The sequence below is a fragment of the Giraffa tippelskirchi genome, chromosome 4 (assembly GCF_054371585.1).
Source record: "Giraffa tippelskirchi isolate mGirTip1 chromosome 4, T2T-mGirTip1v1.2.pri, whole genome shotgun sequence".
Classification (NCBI taxonomy): domain Eukaryota; kingdom Metazoa; phylum Chordata; class Mammalia; order Artiodactyla; family Giraffidae; genus Giraffa; species Giraffa tippelskirchi.
The window spans coordinates 26,772,136-26,795,744 of record NC_137278.1 but is presented as its reverse complement, the minus strand read 5'-3'; the positions used below and the strand labels follow the sequence as shown (position 1 = coordinate 26,795,744).

The following is a 23,609-nucleotide window of genomic DNA, read 5'->3' as shown; positions in this document are numbered from 1 at the left end:
TGTTATGTGGGCTTTTATTGCCACCCAACCCTACAGCTGCAGAACTATTCAAGTCTTTGACTGATTACCTATCAGGAAAACTGCACTGGTCATTTTGTGTTGGAGCAGATGGAGCACTGGCCATGACTGGATGGCTTTCTGGATTCACTACATGCTTCAAAGAGGTCACTTCTGAATGTGAGTGTACACACTGTGTCATCCACAGAGAAATGCTGGGTAGCCGGAAAATGTCACCTGAACTTAACAACTTTTTGCAGGATATGGTTAACATTATCAACCACATTAAAGTAAATGCCCTTGGGCTTCCCTGGTGGCTCAGTGGTAAAGAATCTGCATGCCAATGCAGGAGACATAGGTTCGATCCCTGGTCTGGAAGGATACCACATGCCATGGAGTGACTAAGCCTGTGTACCACAACTTTTGAGCCTGTGCTCTAGAGCCTGGGAATCACAACTACAGAAGCCAGCATGCCCTAGAGTCTGTGCTCCACAACAAGAGAAGCCACTATGATGAGAAGCCAGAGCACCAAAACTAGAGTAGCCCAGGCTTGCTGCAACTAGAGAAAAGCCTGCGCAGCAACAAAGACCCAGCACAGCCAAAAGTAAATAAATAAAATAAATAAAAAAGTACATACCCTTAACTCATGTCTTTTTATGCAGCTTTGTGAAGAGATGGACGCAGAGTACACACGTCTTCTCTGATACAGAGAAGTGAGAGAGCTTTCTAAAGGTAGATCACTGGCCAGAGTTTTTGAGTGACAAAGGATAATCCAGAGATTTCTGTTAGAAAAACAGTCACCACTGGCAGCACATTTCAGTGACACAGAATGGGTTGCAAAAGTTGCTCCCTTGTGTGACATATTCACCCTGCTCAAGAAACTCATTCTGTCACTTCAGGGAGGAGCGACAACTGTGTTCAAACTGGCAGATAAAGTGGCTGCATTCAAAGCCAAGTTGGAATTATGGGGGTGATGAGTGAGCACTGGGATTTTTAACATGTTTCAAACATTAGCAGAGATTTTTGGAAGACACTGAGCCAGGGCCTTCTTTCTCCCAGCTGGTGTATGATCACCTATCACAGCATTCCAAAGAATTGGAGCTTTACTTTTCGGCCACAACAGACCCCTGAACTGGGAAGGAATGTGTCTGTGACCCATTTGTGAATGTCAGGTGAATCGACTTTGTGCTAGAAGAGGATCAACTTTGTAAAACTGCAAATGACAGTGGCCTTAAAAGTATGTTTGAGGCAATTTCAAATCTCCAGACATTCTGGATTCAAGTCAAGGTGGAATATCCTGAGACTGCCACAAAAACGCTGAAAACTTGCTTTCATTTCCAATAGTCTGTTTTTCTGAACCTGGAGAAGGGCATGGCAACCCACTCCAGTATTCTTGCCTGGAGAATTCCAGGGACAGAGGAACCTAGTGGGCTACAGTCCATAGAGTCACACAGAGTTGGACATGACTGAAATGACTTAGTATGCAGGCATGCATCTTTCTGAGCCCGGGTTATCTGCAGTGACAGCAACCAAAACAAGATTATGGAGTAGACAGGACTTGAGCAACACACTTTGGGTGTCACTGTCTCCCATTATCCCCAGATGGGGGCATCTAGTTGCAGGAAAAGAAACTCAGGGCTCCCACTGATGCTGCATTATGGTGAGTTGTACAGTTATGTCATTATATATCACAATGTAACAATAATAGAAGTAAAGTGCACAATAAATATGCACTTGAATCATCCCCAAACCACCCCCTCACCTCTGCCCTATTGGTCTGTGAAAATATTTCCTTCACAAAACCAGTCCCTGGTGCCAAAAAGGTTGAGGACCACTGGTTTTAAGGATGAAATGATTAAAAACAAAGTGATTAAATCCATGCATAGAACACAGTTAGGGTTATGGAATTTTTTTTTTTTTTTGGAGCATGTGTAAGTATTATTAGTCTACTCCCAAGTAAGTGGAGAACTGTCATAATTCATTCTGAGTTAAATTGCTACCGCTGCATTCCATTCTTCACTGTAGCTTGGCTTAACTATTATGGCCTCCCAGAGTTTGAGAGTATTATCCAAGCTAGGATAATTGTCTGCATACAATTCTTTCAGTGTTGCATATGTAAACAAGGCTCTGCTCTTCTAGAATTTATATTTTAGTGAGGGAAATAAATAATCAGTTCAGTTCAGTCGCTCAGTCGTGTCTGACTCTTTGCGACCCCATGAATCGCAACACGCCAGGCCTCCCCGTTCATCACCAACTCCCGGAGTTTACCCAAACCCACGTCCATCGAGTTGGTGATGCCATCCAACCATCTCATCCTCTGTCGTTCCCTTCTCCTCCTGCCCTCAATCCTTCCCAGCTTTAGGGTCTTTTCCAGTGAGTCAACGTTTTACATCAGGTGGCCAAAGTATTGGAGTTTCAGCTTCAACATCAGTCCTTCCAATGAACAACCAGGGCTGATCTCCTTTAGGATGGACTGGTTGGATCTCCTTGCAGTCCAAGGGACCCTCAAGAGTCTTCTCCAACACCACAGTTCAAAAGCATCAATTCCTTGGCGCTCAGCTTTCTTCACTGTCCAACTCTCACATCCATACATGACCACTGGAAAAACCATAGCCTTGACTAGACGGACCTTTGTTGGCAAAATAATGTCTCTGCTTTTAAATATGCTATCTAGGTTGGTCATAACCTTCCTTCCAAGGAGTAAGCGTCTTTTAATTTCACGGTTGCAATCACCATCAGCAGTGATTTTGGAGCCCAAAAAAATAAAGTCTGACACTGTTTCCACTGTTTCCCCATCTATTTCCCATGAAGTGATGGGACCAGATGCCATGATCTTAGTTTTCTGAACGTTGAGCTTTAAGCCAACTTTTTCACTCTCCTCTTTCACTCTCATCAAGAGGCTCTTTAGTTCTTCTTCACTTTCTGCCATAAGGGTGGTGTCATCTGCATATCTGAGGTTATTGATATTTCTCCCGGCAATCTCGATTCCAGCTTGTGTTTCTTCCAGCACAGCGTTTCTCATGATGTACTCTGCATAGAAGTTAAATAAGCAGGGTGACAATATACAGCCTTGACATACTCCTTTTCCTATTTGTCACCAGTCTGTTGTTCCATGTTCAGTTCTAACTGTTGCTTCCTGACCTGCATACAGGTTTCTCAAGAGACAGGTCAGATGGTCTGATATTCCCATCTCTTTCAGAATTTTCCACAGTTTACTGTGATCCACACAGTCAAAGGCTTTGGCATAGTCAATAAAGCAGAGATAGATGTTTTTCTGGAACTCTCTTGCTTTTTCAATGATCCAGCAGATGTTGGCAATTTGATCTCTGGTTCCTCTGCCTTTTCTAAAACCAGCTTGAACATCTGGAAGTTCACGGTTCATGTATTGCTGAAGCTTGGCTTGGAGAATTTTGAGCATTACTTTACTAGAGTGTGAGATGAGTGCAATTGTGCGGTAGTTTGAGCATTCTTTCGCATTGCCTTTCTTTAGGATTGGAATGAAAACTGACCTTTTCCAGTCCTGTGGCCACTGCTGAGTTTTCCAGATTTGCTGGCATATCGAGTGCAGCACTTTCACAGCATCATCTTTGAGGATTTGAAATAGCTCAACTGGAATTCCATCACCTCTACTAGCTTTGTTCGTAGTGATGCTTTCTAAGGCCATGAATCAAGGCAAATTGGAAGTGGTCAAACAGGAGATGGCAAGAGTGAATGTCGACATTCTAGGAATCAGCGAACTAAGATGGACTAGAATGGGTGAATTTAACTCAGATGACCATTATATTTACTACTGTGGGCAGGAATCCCTTAGAAGAAATGGAGTAGCCATCATGGTCAACAAAAGAGTCGGAAATGCAGTACTTGGATGCAATCTCAAAAATGACAGAATGATCTCTGTTCGTTTCCAAGGCAAACCATTCAATATGACGGTAATCCAAGTCTATGCCCCCAACCAGTAACGCTGAAGAAGCTGAACTTGAACGGTTCTATGAAGACCTACAAGACCTTTTAGAACTAACACCCAAAAAAGATGTCTTTTTCATTATCGGGGACTGGAATGCAAAAGCAGGAAGTCAGGAAACACCTGGCGTAACAGGCAAATTTGGCCTTGGAGTCCAGAATGAAGCAGGGCAAAGGCTAATAGAGTTTTGCCAAGAGAACGCGCTGGTCATAGCAAACACCCTCTTCCAACAACACAAGAGAAGACTCTACACATGGACATCACCAGATAGTCAACACCGAAATCAGACTGATTATATTCTTTGCAGCCAAAGATGGAGAAGCTCTATACAGTCAGCAAAAACAAGACCGGGAGCAGACTGTGGCTCAGATCATGAACTCCTTATTGCCAAATTCAGACTTAAATTGAAGAAAGGGGGTAAAACCACTAGACCATTCAGGTATGACCTAAATCAAATCCTTATGAGTATACAGTGGAAGTGACAAATAGATTTAAGGGACTAGATCTGATAGACAGAGTGCCTGATGAACTATGGACAGAGGTTCGTGACATTGTACAGGGGACAGGGATCAAGACCATCCCCATGGAAAAGAAATGCAAAAAAGCAAAATGGCTGTCTGAGGAGGCCTTACAAATAGCTGGGAAAAGAACAGAAGCGAAAAGCAAAGGAGAAAAGGAAAGATATTCCCATCTGAATGCAGAATTCCAAAGAATAGCAAGGAGAGATAAGAAAGCCTTCCTCAGTGATCAATGCCAAGAAATAGAGGAAAACAACAGAATGGGAAAGACTAGAGATCTCTTCAAGAAAATTAGAGATAACAGGGGAACATTTCATGCAAAGATGGGCTCGATAAAGGACAGAAATGGTATGGACCTAACAGAAGCAGAAGATATTAAGAAGAGGTGGCAAGAATACACAGAAGAAGTGTACCAAAAAGATCTTCATGATCCAGATAATCACGATGGTGTGCTCACTCACCTAGAGCCAGACATCCTGGAATGTGAAGTCAAGTGAGCCTTAGAAAGCATCACTACGAACAAAATAATCAACAAATCAATAAATAATTTCAGGCAGTGTTCATTGAAACCTTGCCAATGTAATAAACTTTACACTAAATTCACTGTGGTTTTTGGCTAAGAAAGACAGAGGGGAATGCATTTCTGTTTCCTAAAAGGAAGTGTACTTTCCAAAGAACAAAACATCTTTTCATAAAAAGATAAAAGTCATAAGTCTTATACAGATACAAAATGAACAGTGTAAAAAATTTTATTTACTCATTAATGACAAGACCAGTGAAATCTTATAGAGTTGGTTTAAAGGACAACATAAAGTACCCATTTATATTATTCAAATCAGGATAGGGGAATGAATTTACAAATTCTGCAAAATGGCGTTTTCCAAGGAAGGGGATTCAATATGAAGTTTAAAGGACAAGAGTATTTCCTCTTGCTGTCAGTTAACTACATTTAGAGTTGAACAGATGTTGCTTGAAAAAAATACGCACAACCTAAAAGCTGAGAATTATCTTTTATTTGTTGGACTTAACTGAGGATTTAAGTCCAGGAGACATTCTCTCAGATAGCTCTGAAGGTCTTTTCCAAAGATGCAAACGGAGGAGCCAAGATACACAGAAGTTTTTTTGGGGAAAAAAAAAATCACAGATAGCAGAACACCAAAAGATTACTGCTAGTTAAAGATAGATTAGCTAGTCCAGGCCAATGAATTTAAGTGTTTTTCCATGTATGGGAAGACACAAGAGTCTGGACTTATTAAAACTACTCCCTTGCATCTAGGCCCAGTAGCCTATTTTTCTCCATCCTGAATCCTGCATCACTGGTTGTAGCTGCAAAGGCCACAACTGGTTTGAGGGCCACACTTGACCGCCACAATAGCCTCTGTTTACTTAAATGACAGGTTATGCTCTCTGGTCACACTTGACTGCACAAAAATGGAGCGCTCCCTTAGATTCAGAATACCTGGAAAGGTGAGCCAGACTATGACTCGTTTTTCATGGAAGATACCCAGGAACCTCAGTCCACTTCATTATGTTTCACAATTTCTCTTTATAAAAGTCACTCTATCTGTAAACACCCAGCAGCTAAACAGTTCTGCCTTATGTTTTCCTCAATTCTTTTCTTCTCTGGCAGAGTAGCATGGTATTTTTTGCTCCCAACAAAGAAGTGTCAGAGTGAAACAGAGGGGAAGGTTAACATTTGATCCCTCAGAAGTCTGCAATTTACGCAGCCAGGAGGGCCCCGGAGCAGGGGGTTAGCCCCGCCCCCTTCTCCACGGGCACCGCCCCTGGCCAGCCCCATAATTGAGCTATGACGCAAAGGTCACGTGAGCAGCCGCGGTCCCGTGATGCGTTCGAGCAGTACGTGGCACATTCACTCAGACAAGTCCTCCGTGCCCGGTTTCTGCCACCTACTCCATCTAGGCTTTCTTTTTCCCCATTAAATGCCTCTCACCTCCCCGCGGGGAAGGTGACTACCAGGCTCCCTCTCCAACCCGAACTACCCTAGGCCCAGGAGCCAGCCCTCGCCGTCTAGTAAGAGGAGGGGAATCCGTTAGCGCCGAGGCGAGTTGCGGCTCTGATTGGGTGTGAGATGCTGTCAATCTCCAGGCTTTTCCAATCAAAGCCCGCTTCCGCCTAGCTTCCCCCTCTTCCATTGGCCTGAGTGCGGGGAAGGCGGAGGAAAAGGGTAAACCGAGCTCTCGCGGGAACAGCGCTCTGCCCTGAGTGCGCAGGTGCGAAGGCACTTGGCTTGGGGGCCCGGGCAGGGGGCGGGCTTGAAGACGCGTCGTTTGGTTTGGCCTCAGTGACTGAGCTCTCCGTCTTCAACCACTGGGCGGAAGGCGTTTGTTAGGGGCTCGGCCAAGAAAGAGGCCCTCGAGGTTCCCGATGGTGTCCATGACTTTCAAGCGGAGCCGCAGCGACCGGTTCTACAGCACCCGGTGCTGCGGCTGTTGCCATGTCCGCACCGGGACGATCATCCTGGGGACCTGGTACATGGTAAGGGCGGGCGAGGAGTGAGGGAAGGGGCCATGGTGGGGGGAGGATACGCCGGAGCGGGAAGCGGGAGAGAGCTCATATTCGAACGGGAGGACCCACTGGGAGGGGATGGGACGGGAAGGCCTCGGTGACCTTCTTTTTAGTGGCCTCTTTGGAGGGGGGAGACTTGTGTCTGGGAATCTGGAGTGGGGGTGGGAGGGAACAGGGAAACTTTTTTCTGGCGAGAATTAGAGGAGGAAAGTGGGGGTTGGGGAAGGCATAGGCGTTGCGGCCTGGGGTGGAGGGGGGCTGCTCTCGCTCGACTTTGGTGTGGTCAGTGCTGGAAATGACCAGGCTGCGGGAGCTTTTTGCGTGCTTCCGTGGTCAGAAGGAACTTCCCTCCGTCCCCCCACCGCACCCTCCGTCAGTGCTTCCTGGATTTCTTTTTTACCCCCCTAAGGAAAGAATTAGGAGAGCACCTTCAGAGATGCAGCCTGGTTTTAAACATTATTGTCTTACCTGAAGGGAAGGCAAGAGATCCAGTTTAACACAGTTGTCCCTTTTTTCTGGAGCTTATTTGTTACAGTGTGTTTGGGATGTAGGCAGATAGGTCTCTGTTGTGAGTCTGGAAATTCGCTTGGAGTTAATACTTTTGGCCAGGATTTACTTACTATCTGCCTTTTTCCTAATGCAGTAGGTTTTCTCCTGCCTGCTCGTGAGACGCTTTTCACCACAGACCCATTCAGGGTTTTTAGACCTTTGTCTAGAACCTGCTGTGTTTTGGTAACGTGCTAACGTTCCCGGGGGACGGGGGGGCGGGGGGATGGACAGGATTTGTGTAATTCTGTGTCATAACCAGGTTGACAGTATTACTGATTGGTGGTTCACTAGTAATGCCTTTGTGATTTCTTAGCACCATCTCCACTACTGTCCATTTTCACTGAAGCTCATTTGTGATTTGTAAATACGTGATTCCGTTTAGGTAGTCTGGGGTTATGATGACTTCCCAGAAGTTTTCGCAAACTTCTCATATTGTCGGCTTGGTCATCCTTGCCTATGACTTTGTGATTTTTAAAATTTTTATTTGTTTTTGTTTTGAGAGGTTGTGGCATTAGTGATAATGCAGTTTCTGATAACTCTTTCAACTGCAAAAAAGGAAGAGCTTTATTATAGATTTTTTTTTTTTGCCTTTCTCTGTTCTCATTTCTTCCCAACCCAGAGGTTCCATCGAAATTATTACTGTTTGGTAAACACCAGATGAGAATCATCTTCAGTTAGGTGCCCACACACAGGGGACCTGAACTCCACTTTATTCCTTATTTACATTTTTTTTTTTTTTACCGTCTTGCTTCATTAATGTACATTAAAAACAAAACTTGAATGGGTTGTTCAAGCTTATTTGCTTGTTTCTAAGCTTATTTTAATATTTCCTCTATTTTTATCTTCAGAAACATATTGCCATAATTATATCACTTTTCCCCACAAAGACCCTCACCCTTTTTGTATTTTAACTGATTTGCAATACTGGACATGCATTATATTTCTAATTTTGTTCTTCATTTTTTTAAGGACTGGGTCTTATGTTTCTTTTGTTTGTCCTTAGCTCTGCGTTCCCTAAATGAATAATTCAAATCTTTAGGGTCCTCAAGCCTCTTATTCAACCCTGTTTCCCTCATCCCTGGAAGATGACCTTCCCTTTTACTTAATTGAGAAAGAGTCCAGCAACCTGGGACTCTTCCATGCAAACTTAATCTTCCTGTTTCTTCTCAGATCCTTCCCTCCGTTCACAGAACAAAGGATTTCTAACTCTTTTTCGAAAAGAAAAGAAGCACCATTTTAGTTTTAGCCATCTGAATGTAATTGGCTGTGTTTCTTTCCAAGGCAGATTTTTTTTTTTTTGATGCTGTGGACTCAGTTCATAAAAAAGAAAGGAATAGCAAGCAAAAGTGGGAGTTATAAACCATGAAACTCAAAATACAGAGAAAAGAATTTTAGTAAGGGCATTTATTCTCTCAAAATAGGGAACAGGGAGTTTTACATCTATTTCGCACTGGAAGGACTTGATCTGAAAACATTTTGCATAGAGCTCCGTTTTTCCATGCTTTAGTTTCAAGAAAAGATGCGATAAACTATTCTTTCTTTGCATGGATTTTTCTAGTTCATGGAATATAATATGCTGCTTACATCAGTTCATCTGCTTTAAGAGATCTGTTGCTCATCTACAGTGCAAATTGGCTGTGGTGCACATACGAAAAGAAGTTACAGGGACGTGTGTTATTAATTTTTTGTCTTCCTGTCAGCTGCCACACAGAGGCTCTCAAGTGATTTCTTGTCTTGACCGTGGCATCTGCCCTTAAGATACCGATGGCATTGCAGTGAAGTTTGGAGCAAAGATCTGAAAGCGCAGTGTCAAGGAACGAGAAGCTAATCAGTAATAACAGATTCAAATTAGGTTAAGGATTGGAAAAGGCCATTGGTTTTGTTGATTATAGTATTGCTGGTGACGTTCAAAACTGTGGCTTTGGGATCCTGGCAACGTAAAGACATAATTTCTGCCTAGTTGGGGAGACAACATTTAAAAACCAAGACCACCAAGACACAAAGAGGACTTGTCCAAACAGAGTGCTTTTTTTTTTTGCCAGAAGCTTCCTTACTAAGAGAAATGATATGGGAGTGGGTGAAGTCCAAGTACCTTGTCAGGATACTCTTCCTGTATGGGAGAATATTTATGATTCTCTTTCAGGTTGCCCCGTGCTGTTTGGAACCTGGAGGTGCAGACCTCCCTCCTGTTGGTTGCAGATGCTGTAGCAATAACTTTCTATTGGCTACAGTGTCACTGCTTTCTAGCATCTGCTTCTGCTGATGTCATGTTAGGTGATTGCACACTGTGTACCAAAGGGTTAATTATATGATAGCAAATAGTGCAGAAGACACTGAGAAGCCAGAGGCAGTTACTATATGTACCAGCCCTGAAGTGCTAGCCTTTGGCATTTAGATTTGAAGAAGCATGTCTGGCTTAATACCTAGTTTAAATAATAGGGAGTTTCAGAATGAGTTCCAGTTTAAACTCTTAACGTTCATAAATTGTTTTTTCTATCATTTAGTGAAAAATTTGAAGCCAGCTGATTTTTAAACAACATTTTCTTAGGTTGGAAAAGGCCATTGGTTTTGTTGATTATAGTATTGTTGGTGATGTTCAAAAGTGTGGCTTTGGGATCCTGGCAATCTAAGGAGATACAAGTTCAGATGCTTATTGAATGGTTGAAAAGGAGCTTTAAAGTCTATAGCAGCAGTGTCCTCCTTCGTGGTTGATGGTGTACTACAAGAAGGCCTTTAGAGCACTGGTTAAAATTGTAGTATTGGAAAGGTGTAATAATATATGGCTAATTTTTTATGAGTGTCTTCACCATAAAGAGTCTAAAAATGAGCTGGCTAGGGAAGAAGTGAAGACATGCTCCTCAAGCTGTATTCCTTCCCAGTCTTCACTCCTGACTCCTTTAAATTAGTATGGCTTATTTATATTTCAGAGTTAGTATGTTTCCTCAAGCACTTTTTAAAAACTTCATTGCCAAAATCTCAAATATACAAAGATAGTGAAATAGTATAAAAGTCTCTCATTTACTTATCATACAACTTCAACTACTAACAGCCATTTTGCCAATTCTAGTTAGTTTGTAATAGTTCAGTTGTTTTCTTGGTGAAGCTTCCTTGCTTCCCAGCCAGAAGAAGCTGGTTTCCTCACTGTTTATCTAGAGGTATTACTGCATACCTCTTGTGTGTACTTACGAAAAATACTAATTACACATTTGAATTTTTCTCCCTACAACAGGATATCCTCTTTGAGGGAGAAAAATGCTATGCCTTTCTCTATAAAATGTGTGTTTAATAGCAACTAATAAGGGTGTTTGAAGTATTCATTAGACTATTGTTAAATGAATTGTCTCCTCCAAAAATAGTGGGACTATCTCATTTGTAACCGCACAAAAGGGTAAACAACTGTATGCGTACATTTAACTACATATACATTTAACAGCATTTTTAAAGACAGTCAGTTTTGGTCTTTATCTGATGACAGCTGTCTGCTAACTTGCCTGAGACCCTTATCAAGATGCCCTAAGACATTGTTCTAATTATAGTCTGAGCAGAAGTTGGGTTGTGGCAGAATATGCTATGAGAAAACTAAAGAATAAGGATTAAAAAAAAATAAACGAAAACTAGTCCTTAGGAATCTTCTAGGATGGGTGTGGCTATGAAATGAGAAGCAAAGAGGAATTACTCTCCTGAGGCTGAGTGCTTCTAAGGATCTGATCCTGTTCCTTTGAAACAAATGAAATGTGACACATCTGTTCTTTGTTATTGTTTGTTTACTTATATAAAGTGTGCAAAAGGCTTATAACGCAAACCATATTGTTTATCCCAGTAAATGCAGTACCCCTTCTGCATGGATGTGTCCATTGCCCAGGCTGTTGACGTATGTGCATATTTGCTGTATTCTGTACCTCTCCGTGTGACTAGATTTAGAAGTCAATCATTATTTTAATTACATTTTTGCTAATTTTCTTTCCTGAATGCAGTAAAAGGGAAAAATGAATCAGGAATAAGTATGCTGGAGTTGTTTGTATGTAGTTGCTCTCTTCAGATTTTATATTACAAGATCACAAAGTTAATCTTATGTGTGTTTTGAAAAATGCTGCATGGAACTTAGAAATACCGATGGTAATCAAAAGTAAATAGAATGGAGTCTGTGAGCATAGGATAGGTGCTCAGGGGCGAAGATAAGATCACAGGATGAGTTTTCCAGAGGAGTGCTTTAAAATGTTACGTTGAGGTGCTAATGAAATATAATTAATCAGTGAAGAGTTGAAAAATCGTTTGAGCTTGTAATGAAATAGTGCTGAAAATTTTCATTTCTTGCTTCTTTTGATTAGACCTGTGATTTGATTTGTTTAATATTCAGGAGAATGACTCACAGTGAAAAGAAACTTGAAGTGTCACTAATACTAGAAGATACTAGTGGGTGAGTCTGTGACTTACCCATGAAAGAGAAGAAAAGATTTTTATAAATCCTACATGTAATGCAAATATTTAAGGAAGGAAAAATAAACTCCTAAATATTTTTGATGTGTCATTTCCTTCATTTAGTAATTGAGTTTGCATGTTATTCTTCACATAAATATTTTTCTTTCCCGTACAGAGCTTTTAAACTATGAGAGTATTGTGCTTAGTAAAGAAGGGTTTGCTGAATTGATTTTGAACTGATTTCCATGCACAGAATATACAGTAGAGATATCTGTTCAGTAGTTAATTCACCTAATTGTATTACCTTATAAACCACCTACCCTGTCCAAAACCCACTGCAATAAAAATGGGCAGTTAAAAAATCAGCCATCAACTGGGGAGTCACCTTGCAAATATGATTGTCTCTTGTAAGATCTTTCAAGTATCGAAGGATGAAATATCTTGCTTTTCAGCAGTGCAAGGAAAAGGCATGTACCTGAATGTATTTAGAGAGTAACAAACATCTTGTAGCCTTAGATAATGGTTTATTTTGGAAAGATCTCAAAACAAGAGTTGCTTAGGAATGGTGATCCTGTAGTAGTAAAAAGGAGGATGTTTTTAAAAGAACCAGATTGGTATCCTAGCTGTGTCCTGTTATCACCTCAGTGAACTTAACACATGGTATTTCGCTTTGCTGAACCTTAGTTTAACCGTCAGCAAATGGGCATAAGTCATACTTACTTCACAAGGTTGTTGTGAAGAATAAAGTCAAATAATATATAAATTTACTTGATTTATAGTGTATCTTCAGAAATACCAATTGATTCCGAATTAGGTATTGTGACGTTTATCTTATTTAAAAAACTTGGGCTGCTTGTTTCGAGAATGTGAAATGCCTTCAGCTGATAAACTTATTGATCATTCAGAGTGGACAGGAGAGAGCTCATGATAGAGATTGTTGAAAACACTATTGATAAAGAAGCTCAGATGTCCCTTGAAAGTACCCCATGTTCACAAAGGGAAGGAAGGCAGATGCTGTGGACTTCAGATAGGGAAGCCTACTCCAGTTCTTAAATCATTAACAGTGTTGTTTTGAGCATTGAAAGGAAGTGGTGCCTCTTGGGATAACTGTGCAATTCACTAACAACTAGAGGCATAAAGAATTTCCTTTTTGAGTTGGAGTTACACCCTGGTAGACTAGGAAAATTCACCATATACCAGTGATGGGATTTCAGCAGGATATTTGTCTCTAGATGTTACTTTGGACCAGATAAAGACTTGATTCGAAAGCTGCTGACCAATGGGAAGAGAAGAGCCTCTATCTGGCAGCTTGTCCTCAGCCCTGTTCTCTTTCTAGTGACTAAGGTGGAGAATCTCATTACATGATAATCATATTTTCAAATGCAGGAAGCTTAGAGAGCATAAATCTATCCATAGGGTGTCAGAATTCAGATGGAGAAAATATTGATAGGCAAGAATGTTATAAGATGAAATTTGATTGCAGATAAAGTATAAAGGCTTATGCTTGGGCCTCTGAATCCAACTCTACAGGTAGATATAGGTGGTAGCTTAGCAGGATCAAGTGTGAAAAAGAATTGGGAGTTTTAGGGAGTCACTCGTGTGATGTTCAAAAGACTTATGCAGCCAGTGCGTAAAAGAACCAGACTTTATTTCAGACGTGTTGATTGAAATTTGTTAGTTAGGATGTGGGAACTGAGATCCTGATGTGCTGTGATCAGATCGATCTTCTCTCATTTTACTAGTTTGTTGAGCAAAGTTGGCTTAAAACTCAACATTCAGAAAACTAAGACCATGGCATCCAGTCCCATCACTTCATGGCAAATAGATGGGGAAACAGTGAGAGGCTTTATTTTGGGGGGCTCCAAAATCACTGCAGATGGTGATTGCAGCCATGAAATTAAAAGACGCTTGCTCCTTGAAAGAAAAGCCATGACCAACCTAGTAGATAGCATATTAAAAAGCAGGGACATTACTTTGCTGATAAACCTCCGTCTAGTCAAAGCTATGGTTTTTGCAGTAGTCATATATGGATGTAAGAGTTGGAATATAAAGAAAGCTGAGCACCAAAGAATTGATGCTTTTGAACTGTGGTGTTGGAGAAAACTCTTGAGAGTCCCTTGGACTGCAGGGAGATCCAACCAGTCCATCCTAAAGGAAGTCAGTCCTGAGTGTTCATTGGAAGGACTGATGGTGAAGCTGAAACTCCAATACTTGGCCACCTGATGTGAAGAACTGACTCATTGGAAAAGACCTGATGCTGGGAAAGATTGAAGACGAGAGGGGAAGGGGACGACAGAGGACAGGATGGTTGGATGGCATCACTGACTCAATGGATGTGAGTTTGAGCAAGCTCTGGGATTTCGTGACGGACAGGGAAGCCTGGCGTGCTGCTGTCCATGGGGTTGCAAAGAGTCGGACACGACTGAGCGGCTGAACTGAACTGAACTGAACTGAGGTGTTAGAGGAGCACTTATTCAGAAAGGGTAACAAATTATCTCAAACCATAGAATTAAGACCAGCAGGTGCAAGTTAAGTGATGTAGTCAAAGTCTTTTGTAAGCGTTTGAGTATAGCTTAAGGGGAAATAATTCTTACCACTGTACAGGAGATACTGTGGAGAGGCCTTAGACTTACCTGATGGATCATTACATACCTAGACATGGAAATTACATTTATCTGATCAGCTTCAAATCCAGAAATTCTGGGAGAGGAATATGAATAAATATGTGACTCAAATGAGCAATTTGTGATCTCTCATTTTTCATTGTTGTGCCTTTTTATTCTGTTTTATTAATATAGGATCAGTCCAACATCTTTTCTCTGAAATGATTAAGTTTATACTTTATGAAATATTTAAAGTATTCTTAAAGTAGTATTGTGTATTTTATCTCACAGGTAGTCCCCATTTTATGTCTTTGTTACTTCAGGGAAGGTGATAGTTAAATAGAGGATGTCTGAAGACTGTGTTGGGGACTGCTTCTGGATTAATAATATAGTTGATAAAATGTTATCTTTCATAGGTGGTCAACCTGTTGATGGCAATTCTGCTGACTGTGGAGGTAACACACCCAAACTCAATGCCAGCTGTCAACATTCAGTATGAAGTCATTGGCAATTACTATTCGTCTGAGAGAATGGCTGGTATGTTTTTAGTTGAAACTTTTGCCTGCTAATCTCACACACACACACACACACACACACACACACTTGTTAGGTAGAGGAGGATTGATTGTTATTATACTTGCTGAGGCACAAAATGCTGGTATGTTTTTAGTTGAAACTTTTGCCTGCTAATCTCACACACACACACACACACACACACACACACACACACACACACACACACACACACACACACACACACACACACACACACACACACACACACACACTTGTTAGGTAGAGGAGGATTGATTGTTATTATACTTGCTGAGGCACAAAATGCATTTGTAGGCTTTTCAGAAATACTCAGAATTAGATCTAGTGGACTGCTAGGAGATTTCTGAGAAATGTGCATTGTCTGCATTGAAATACTGTGGAAAGAGGACAGAGGAGGGGAGAAGAAATTAGAAAAAGACTGAGTCTTTGAGGGTCAGCTGGTAAGTGTAGTAGAGGATGGGAGGTTTGCTCATGGAGCGCAGTCCTACAGTAAAACATAGAACACAAATTGCTTGAATGTTTGGTGGTATCTTTTGCTCAGGGTCTCAGTTCTTAATATATTTTTATTGTTTAGATGAAGATTTGACATTGGACTTAAAAAATAGAGTATTTTTGGAACATTCATGGAAATTACTTTTTAAAAATTATTTATTCCCAATAGTATTTTTATTATTTATCTTTTCTCTAAAATGCAAGTTTAATTTTATGTTAAAAATCATGTTAAAATTTAATATTTGAATAGAAAATTATGCTTCAGACTTTTTAGTGTGAACAGTTTCTTCAGAAAAATGTTCCCAGTTCACATGTGTTTTGTATTTATAATATTATAGGATCTTAATTATCATATTTTTAGGTTAACTTTCGTCATAAAACTCTGCACATTTTTACATTATGATCCTCTCTGATCCATTAATGAAGTGGTTTTTTTTTAAAAAAAAAAATTGGTTATTAATTCAAATGATTATTGTCCTCAGGCCTAACCTATTTCTTAGAGCAGGTACAGTTTTGTGGCCATCAATAATACATTATAGTATGATGACACTAACAGTTGTTCATATTGTGTTTTTAAAGTGTTTTTGTTTTGTTTTTACATGGGTGTCCTAGTTTTACTTTCAAACATATATAATCTTTTAATTTTGTTGTCAAATTGATACAGAAATACCAAGAATATATGGAAACATTCCCACTGGCATTTGATTTTTTTTTTCTGAATAAATCTGTTTTTAATTAAAAACCAGAATAGAACAATAAATGAAACTTAGGTTCCAATAATGATATTTTTTTGGCATTTATAAACTTTAGGCTGTAAAATTTTACTGAATCTGCTAATGTCAGCATTTTCCTTGGTCATGTATGTTGCTCTTAAAATTGAGGTGTAGAAAGATTTATGGTTACTGAGATTCTCGTAGGTCTGTGCAACTGGCTCTTTAGTCACAAGTTTATTGTGTGTTGCATAACTGTTGTTGCTGCTGCAGAGAAAATCACATTATTCATTATATTTTTGTTGATCATATTCTACTGAAACCCTCAGTTGAGTGCAGTCGCTCAGTCATGTCCGACTCTTTGCAACCCCATGGACTGCAGCACGCCAGGCTTCTCTGTCCATCATCAACTCCCGGAGTTTACTCAAACTCATGTCCATCGAGTTGGTGATGGCATCCAACCATCTCATCCTCTGTCGTCCCCTTTTCCTCCCGCCTTCAATCTTTCCCAACATCAGGGTCTTTCAGATGAGTCAGTTCTTTGTATCAGGTGGCCAAAGTATTGGAGTTTCAGCTTCAGCATGTCCTTCCAATGAATGTAAGCAAATATAAAAATACATAGTTCTTGGTAATACAGTAGTTAGTATTTCTTTGGAAGATAAAATTTGACCTTCTCACAGACCCAGTGTTGCAAAGGTAAGTTAATTTCTGATCACTGGCCTGCTAACCAATTTTTTTAAAAATGAGGTTTGTGATTAATTATTTTTAATCAGCCAACAGGCTATAACACTCAGTTTGTACGAAATACTTCTGCAGCATATGCAAGCTGTTTTTCAAATAGGAATTTATCGTTACTTACACTCACCTGGGAGATGGGTAAACACTTGGGACCTCCCAGAGAAGGTTCTGAATATGGTGCAAATTTGAGGTTCTTCTCTGGGCATTGAGCCCCTCATGTTTTGCTTGCTTTATTGATTCACACCTACTGGAGTATCCCTTGTTCCAGTCATTAAATGTGTTTTGTACCCACCACCCCATCTCTCCTCTGTTTTGCTATTTGTTGCTCCAGTGGAAGACCTTGAGCTTCACTTTAATTATTTCAGTACTTTAAGAAGTCTAAATCAACTCGTAGTCTTCCAGTAACGGATTTTTGAAAGCTAATTGTTTGAATAACACATTTTGCTTTCAAGTTTGTTTATATCTGAATTCTTCCCTTTGAGTGCCATTGTGTGCTGCAGCAGGGAAGTTCTTTAAGTCTTTAATGTTTAGTTGTCCTATATCCTCTAGGAAAATTTAGAGAGAGCTCTTCTTAGTTCAGTGCCAGATACTGATGCTCTTTGTATTGCCAAGTGACACAGTGATACATAACACTTACCCACTAGTGTGAACACTGAGCAGGTAGTCTAATCATTCGTCGTTATTAGTGCCTTTCAGGTTCTTGATATCTAGCCAGAGCCAGAGAATCAACTTTAGACTCTTAAAGTGCTAAGAAGCTCATCAGGTTAAGTGTGGGTGCTTTTTGGTTTGTTTTGTTTGAGATTTACATGAGCACTTCGTGAAAAAGTTTAGTGGACATGGACTAATGTGAGAAAGGCAGCAACCCAAGGAAGGATTGAGGAACAAAGAAGAAAATAGACCTGGATGTAGCAGAGAAGCCACAGTGAAGGGATGTGGAGCAGGGAGTTTGGGTGTTGAGGTGGGAAAGGGGGATCGAGGGAGAACTTTGACTTTCAGGTGATTTATCTTAGGCAAGAGGGGGCATCTGTACAGCTCCGTGTTTAAGCATATACCAGCCTTTTGCTCCAGTTGAACCCTGCTTATCTCACAAGACTCAACTTGTGTTATTTCATTTATATTTTTTCCCTGATGCTAAAGGCAAAACAAATTGTTTTTTGTTTGTGTTGTAGCACTTGCCACATTGCATTATAATTATGTTTGCCCATATTCAAAACTTAGACTCTGGGCAGAGATCTGTCTTTGGCAGAGTACCAGGTTCATGGGCTGTCCTAAATCAGTGGCCATGAGTCGTAGCAATTTAACAAATAAGAAAGAGCAAAGGCGTGAATTTCTTAAGCTTCATTACTTAATAACGTTTTGTCATTGAGTCTTATGCTTTTTGTTATATAAGTAGCTTAATTAGATTTTTGCTTCTGTTTTCATAGATAATGCCTGTGTTCTTTTTGCCGTCTCTGTTCTTATGTTTATAATCAGTTCAATGCTGGTATATGGAGCAATTTCTGTAAGTATTCTATACTTTTCTTTTAGAGTTTTGACTTTTACTGCATGGTACGTAGTCATTTTGTATATGTGATGTGATGTTGTTATTTTTTCCTTCAGTATCAAGTGGGTTGGCTGATTCCGTTCTTCTGTTACCGGCTTTTTGACTTTGTTCTCAGCTGCCTGGTTGCTATCAGTTCTCTGACTTATTTGCCAAGAATCAAAGAATATCTGGATCAGTTAGTAAGTGTGTATGCTAATAAAACTTTTTAAATTTTTTTCATTTGTTGAAAATCAAAGCCAGCTTTTGGGTACTATTTTTATTTAATATACTGTTTTTTTTAAGTGTTTTAAAGTAGTTATCATTACTGCTGTTACCATATTGAAACCAAAAAGATGAAAATAGAATATCTTCTTACATACCATGTGGATAATTAAATATTAAAAATCCCTAAAGATGGATATCATAGAACTTCAGGAGTGGTTCAACTTTTGAGAGTATGAAAAGTAAATAAATAATTGGACTGTGTTGGGCACTCTGGAGTTGTACTCATTGGCACTCATTGGTACTGTCAGAGACAGTACCTTCTGTCTTTGCAAGCATCTGTAGCAAATATGTGAGTGCCTTCACTCTATTCTAGGCAAACGGTTGGTGTATGGTGTATAAACATAACATCCTTCTCTTCAAGGAGCAAACCAGGTATTTGGGGAGTCAAGACATGAAGATCCTATTTGTAATAATAAACTAGGGCTGTCCCATGACAGCAGGAAGTGAGCAGAGGTTAATGCCATGGGATGGAGGGTCAGGGAACACTGTGACCTGAAATAAGGTCTGGTAGATGGAGGTGTAGGGTCCAGATAAATGAAAATTTATTTCAAAAATGCGTCTTTTAAACTAAAATAAATAAATTCATTTAATAAAAAAAAATGCGTCTTTTAGGTATTTTATTGAAACCTACTTTAGAGAGCCCATCTTGCATACTGCAAACTTATTGTTCATTCATTCAAAAAAAATTTGATTGCTTCCTATGTGCAAGGCACTCTGCTTGAGGGCTCTTAAACTCCTTTCTGCTCTGCCTATTTGTCCCTGCCTTTTTTTTTATAGCCTGATTTTCCCTATAAAGATGACCTCCTGGCATTGGACTCCAGCTGCCTCCTGTTCATTGTTCTTGTGTTCTTTGCCTTGTTCATCATTTTTAAGGTGAGTTGCTGACTAAGTATTTGGTGGGGAAGGGGGCGCATTTGGACTGTGAGAGTGTCCATCCAGACCTTCTTGTTGCGTGTCTCCTCACAGCTCTCCTTACTGTAATGTGGTAGAGATAGCTCCCAGGGAATGTCTTCTCTCCTTTTCAGGCAGTGGTTGGAGATAACCAGGATTCTTCCTGTTTAGGAACATCATTATGTTTTTGGACATGGTTCACGGTTGGGAAAATCTCTTAAAATTCCGAAAGTTCAGAAGTAGAATTCCTTCTGCAGCATAGTGGTTGTCACACGTGAATTGGAATCCCAGACTCGGGTTTCTGTGTAAAACACTGGTGATAAAAGCTTGTGACATCTAAGTGAGGCCACACAGGGAAGCTCCTGGCCTGTACTTGGTCCAAGTGGATGCCGGTTCCCTTCTCTGTGGAGGAAATGTGGGGAGAGCATTATAAGACTCCTTAATTTTAGAGCAGGTAAATTTAAATTAAAATTAAACTTATAAGTTAAAAATAAGTTAGTTGCTCAGTTGTGTCTGACTCTATTCAACCCTATGGACTATAGCCCGCCAGCCTCCTCTGTCCGTGGAATTTTCCAGACAAGAATACTGGAGTGGGTTGCCATTTCCTTCTCCAGGGGATCGTCCCAACCCAGGGATCGAACCTGCATCTCTTATATCTCCTGCACTGGCAGGCTGGTTCTATACCAGTAGAGCCACCTGGGAAGCTCTAAAAGGAAAAAAAAGGCAATCACCGCCAGTGGCTTCACGGTGCAGCCACATTAAAACTGTATAATTTTACATATAGTTGAGTTTTGAGTATATGTAAATTTTGTTTCTATTCTTTTAGGCTTATCTGATTAACTGTGTTTGGAACTGTTATAAATACATCAACAACAGAAATATGCCAGAGATTGCTGTGTACCCAGCCTTTGAGGCACCTCCACAGGTGAAGGATCTTTTATGATATTAAAGCTTCACTAGCCATTATTGAGAATTCCCAAAAGAAGAGTCTGAACCTTGACTTTCTCTTCAATGCCGTAACTATGGTTTAGAGCACGAATAGCTTAAAGCTACAAGTTTCAGCATTTCCCAGTTGGAATCCCGGGTATGTGGGCTGGAGACACCCTGCACTGCTCATCTCATTCCACCCTGCCAATGATAATCAGTCTACAAGTGTTGCATTTTGAGAGGGAGACCAGTCAGCAGACAGCAGTCTGAGTGATGCCAGGCTCTTGGCTTCTGGAACTTTTGAGGATAGGGTACCATCAGCTGAAGCTTGTGGTGTTTTCCAAAAATATCCATAGGCTCCAAAGGGGAAGCTGACTTTCCTGTAGGGAGAAGAATGCAGTAGGTTCCGTGAGTCTTTTGGAAGGCCTCCTTCTCAGACCCTCTAGTTGCTGCTGTACTGTCTTCCAGGCTTCCAGCTGTAGAGTATATATGGCGCATGTAGTGTCAGCCTGTCACGTTGGAGTCACTTAGCTTAAAAATGCCGCTCTTTACCTAGGTATGCCCTTCACCTTAGAGCAGGCGATACAAGTGCTTGATGCTTTGACTATAGATTCTGATAAAAGACAGCCTCGTATTGGAGGGTTCCTGTAGCAGGGTTCTGCCGGCCCTTTGCTGAGATCCTCCATTCCTGAGGTGGCTTGGCCTGGCTGCTTTATCAGTCACAGTGGAGCGAGGGGAGGGCAGTACATACTGCCTATCAGGGTGTCCTGGTGGCCTCAGGGTCTGCACAGAAGCAAAATTGTCTCTGCCTCTCTTACCTTCCTCTTCCCTTAGCCTCTCTAGTGATCTTGGATCAGACATCTCCCCTGCATATGAAGTCCAGGTTATTAGTTATCTCTACTCCCAAGAACTGTGGTTGACCCTTGGACACCATGGCTTTTAACTAGAGAGTCTACTAATACGTAGACGTTTCTCAGTAGTAAATACTACAGTACTACTCAGTCTGCGTTCAGTCCATAGATGTGGAACCACAGATATGGAGGGCTGACTGTGTGCAGTGTTGGCACCCCTAATGCTCTCATTGCTCAAGGGTCAGGTGTCCTGAAGAGTCAGGTGTACTTAGCTAACAGTTTCTTTAGCTCTCCTCTGTGGGTTGGTATACCCCTATTTAAGGTATTAAATCTGAAAACTGAATTATTAAGATAGAAATTTAAAAGAGAATTAAGTCCAATATAATTTTTTCTTGTCTCTCTTCAGTATGTTTTGCCAACCTATGAAATGGCAGTGAAGATGCCTGAGAAAGAACCACCACCTCCTTACATACCTGCCTGAAGAAATTCTGCCTTTGTCAATAAACCCTATACCAGCCTTTTGTCTTGTTCATTTTGCAGAATGCTGCAACACAGGGCTCATCATACTTGTTTGATACAAAGTACATTTTCCTTTGTTTAAGCATTTATTTTCAAACACTAACAAGCTTTTTGGATACGTATTAAAAGTCAGATTTTGTTGTTGTTGTTAAGTATATTACATTTTAGTAGTTTTTGAAGACAATCTAGGTTAAGCAAGAGCAAAGTGCCATTTGCCTTTGATTGGGGGTGGGTGGGAAGGGTGTATTCTCTACACATATTCTTTTTTAACTTTGCACTTTCTTTATATAATAGTTTGCATTTTGGTTATTTGCTGCCCTGGATACTTTTGGGAAGAATGAATTAAATATTCAGGGTGAATGAGTTCCATTTAAGATCTGAAGTTTTCAGCTATGAAAATAGGAAAAATATATAACATTTTAACCTGACTGTGGAAGATGATGGTTGCATGTTTCTAATTTGTATGTGTTTCCATCTTTGAGATAAGATGCTTTAATAAATCTCTTAAATATTTATTGTTGTTGTTTTTAATCTATTACCCTTTTTTTGTTGAAATCCAACATTTTCCATTATAAGCAACTCAGACTGCAACAGATTTTTGGTACTTGGAGAACAGCCATAGCCAAGCTTGGTGGACCCAGCCTGGCATTGTTTTTCTCCTTGGAATGGGAATGGTGGACCATTATGGCCTGTGATCACTACTTCATTCAAGGCACATTTGTCTTCTGAGAAAGGACAGGCCTTAGACTTTTTGTAGAGAACAGTCATAATATTAATCCTAATTATTGCCCCCAGGAAGGGGAAAACTATTATGGGGTCATTTTCCAGTAGAGGGAAATCTGTTGTTACCTAACAGGTTAAATATCCTAGTAAATATGCCAAAACTGTTTTCCTTTAAAAGTTAATTTTTTTCCCCCTCTGCTAGTTCTAGAGAAGAATTTTAGTAGATTACTTAGTATGTTTGACTCTAAAATTCAGATAGAGATAACTGAAAGATAAATGTTTAGCCCTGTTTTTTAAAATAGGAAGCAACTTTGGGACTTCCTTGCTAGTCCAGAGCATAAGACTCTTGAGCTCCCCAGTACAGGGTATCCAGGTTTGATCCATGGGAATCAAGGTACTGGGAAACTAGGTCCTGCATGTCACAGTGAAGATCTGAGAGCTGCAACTAAAAAAGCCAAAGTATAAAGAGTAAAAAAAAAAAAAAACCACTTTCATTGTGAGTAGTTCATACATTTTCACCATTTTGACCCCTAAGTTTGACACTCCCTTCTCATTCCCATAAGAATGTCTCATGAGATACTGATGCCCTCCTAACTGACAAGAGTTTTATTATCCTAACTTCAGTTTTTGTTTTTTATCATTGAGCATTATCAACTACCCAACCTTCAAAGTCTGTCTTCTGTTTGGCCTTCAAAATATTTTATTAAGGTTTTCTATCTTTTTAAAATCTCTTCAGTTTCCCTCTCTAGCTCTCTACACCTACATCTGCGTTCCTCCATGCCACTATTGTGGTTTTTGGCCATCTTGCTTCACTTTTCAGTTT

At 40.3% G+C, this 23,609-nt stretch overlaps 1 protein-coding gene across 3 annotated transcripts; it reads left to right on the top strand.

Moving 5' to 3' along the window:
- Window positions 1-6,317: 6,317 nt before the first annotated feature.
- LAPTM4A (lysosomal protein transmembrane 4 alpha) lies at window positions 6,318-22,576 on the top strand. Of its 3 annotated transcripts, XR_014083635.1 has the most exons (8): window positions 6,746-6,972; window positions 14,990-15,110; window positions 18,493-18,569; window positions 18,668-18,790; window positions 19,189-19,247; window positions 19,653-19,748; window positions 20,593-20,691; window positions 21,951-22,576. XR_014083635.1 is itself a non-coding variant. In XM_081596131.1 (7 exons), exons 2-7 carry the CDS (start codon window positions 15,005-15,007, stop codon window positions 22,023-22,025), a joined length of 576 nt encoding a protein of 191 aa, XP_081452257.1. In that variant the 5' UTR covers window positions 6,318-6,707; window positions 14,990-15,004; the 3' UTR covers window positions 22,026-22,576. The 3 variants fall into 3 exon arrangements, 2 of the variants coding, with proteins under 2 accessions (XP_081452257.1, XP_081452255.1); XM_081596131.1 differs by lacking the exons at window positions 6,746-6,972; window positions 19,189-19,247 and adding an exon at window positions 6,318-6,707; XM_081596129.1 differs by lacking the exon at window positions 19,189-19,247.
- Window positions 22,577-23,609: the final 1,033 nt, after the last annotated feature.

Bases quoted from the DNA above. Each gene is read 5' to 3' on its own strand.
- LAPTM4A (XM_081596129.1), top strand. From the start codon at position 6,862: ATGGTGTCCATGACTTTCAAGCGGAGCCGCAGCGACCGGTTCTACAGC. The intron at 6,973-14,989 runs GTAAGGGCGGGC...TATCTTTCATAG, and splicing joins TCCTGGGGACCTGGTACATG to GTGGTCAACCTGTTGATGGC. The intron at 18,570-18,667 runs GTAAGTATTCTA...TTTTTCCTTCAG, and splicing joins TGGTATATGGAGCAATTTCT to TATCAAGTGGGTTGGCTGAT.